General features: G+C 45.7%; 1 protein-coding gene across 1 annotated transcript; it reads left to right on the plus strand.

Annotated features, from left to right (window-relative positions):
• The first annotated feature begins 168 nt into the window (after positions 1 to 168).
• LOC104871775 (inactive ribonuclease-like protein 10) lies at positions 169 to 1,219 on the plus strand. Its single transcript, XM_010637879.3, has one exon. The coding sequence runs from the start codon at positions 178 to 180 to the stop codon at positions 826 to 828; it is 651 nt and encodes a 216-aa protein (XP_010636181.1). The 5' UTR covers positions 169 to 177; the 3' UTR covers positions 829 to 1,219.
• The last annotated feature ends 68 nt before the right edge of the window (positions 1,220 to 1,287 follow it).

The raw sequence follows: 1,287 nt of genomic DNA on the forward strand, positions 1-1,287 counted from the left end.
CTATGTATTGCAAACATATATTAACTAAAAAAGGAAAACTTATCTTCCATGAAACTGGTCCCCTATGCCAAAGAGACTGGAGACTACTGTAATATGATTTAGGGTGACCACCATTTCTACCAGAGCCAGTTTTTATCTCAACACCATGATCTTCTATTTCCTTCTTCTCCAGGCAATATGAAGCTGACCCTGGTCCAGATCTTTTTCATCATGCTTCTGCTGCTACTGGGCCTGGGGTTGGGCCTAGGGCTGGGGCTTCAAATGGCTGCAGCAGTCCTGGAGGACAGTGATCAGCCACTGAATGAGTTTTGGTCCAGTGACTCACAGGACAAGGCTGAGGCCACTGAGGAGGGAGAGGGCACTCAGACCCCAGAAACCCTGGTGCTTAGCAACAAAGCAATTGTGCAGCCTGCCTGGCCAGAAGAGACCATCTTCAGTGAAGATGAGGTTGGAGAGAGCCAGGGTCTCAGAGCAGAGGCCCTCTTTCAGAGCTACAGAGACTATCTTAGGCTTGACTTGACAGCCAGAGAATGTAATGCCATGATGGCACCCAAGATGAAGCAGCACAATCACAGTTGCATAACCGAGTACACATTCATCCATGAGGATCCAAGCGAGGTCAAAGCCATCTGTAACAGTCCCACTGTTGCCTGTGAGCTCAAGGGGGCCAAATGTCACAAAAGCCCTCGCCCTTTCGACTTGACATATTGCAAGTTGTCTAAACCAAGCCAAGTCACCCCTAACTGCAGTTACCTAACTTTCATTATGGAGAAGGTCATTCTTATAACCTGTAAGGATATGAAGCTCCAGTTAACAGCTATACTATGAGGCAATTTATCCTGTTCCTTCTCCACATCCTATTGTCCTCCATTTGCTCTCCCATTTCCATTTTTTCTTGTTGCTCTCCTCTTCTCAAGTATCCTGCAGAGAAGGTCTTGAGAAGAGCAGACAGATTATTCTTTATCATTATCTTCCAAAAATAAAATTCTTCTTTGCCTTAGAGGTCATGCAATTTTTGTTTTGGTCCTGGGAACAGAGGTGGCAGAATAGAGCAAAGATGCCTAGTTTTTCTGCCTGTCTTGTCTAACCCTTTCCTTGGAAAGGGGTAAGAAGACTGCTGCTCTTGTTCCTACCATGATCCTTATAATCAGTCTGTTCCCTGGTCGGAGTTTACCTTTGGGTATAATTTAATGCATCCTTTACCCATCTTCTCCCTGGTACCCACCTTGGGCTTCTATGGCAATTACATGTCTCCTAGGCTTTGCACAATTGCACTTCTCTGCTGTG

This window comes from Fukomys damarensis, unplaced genomic scaffold, assembly GCF_012274545.1.
Source record: "Fukomys damarensis isolate Sample0158 unplaced genomic scaffold, DMR_v1.0_HiC HiC_scaffold_52836, whole genome shotgun sequence".
NCBI classification, from domain to species: Eukaryota; Metazoa; Chordata; class Mammalia; order Rodentia; family Bathyergidae; genus Fukomys; species Fukomys damarensis.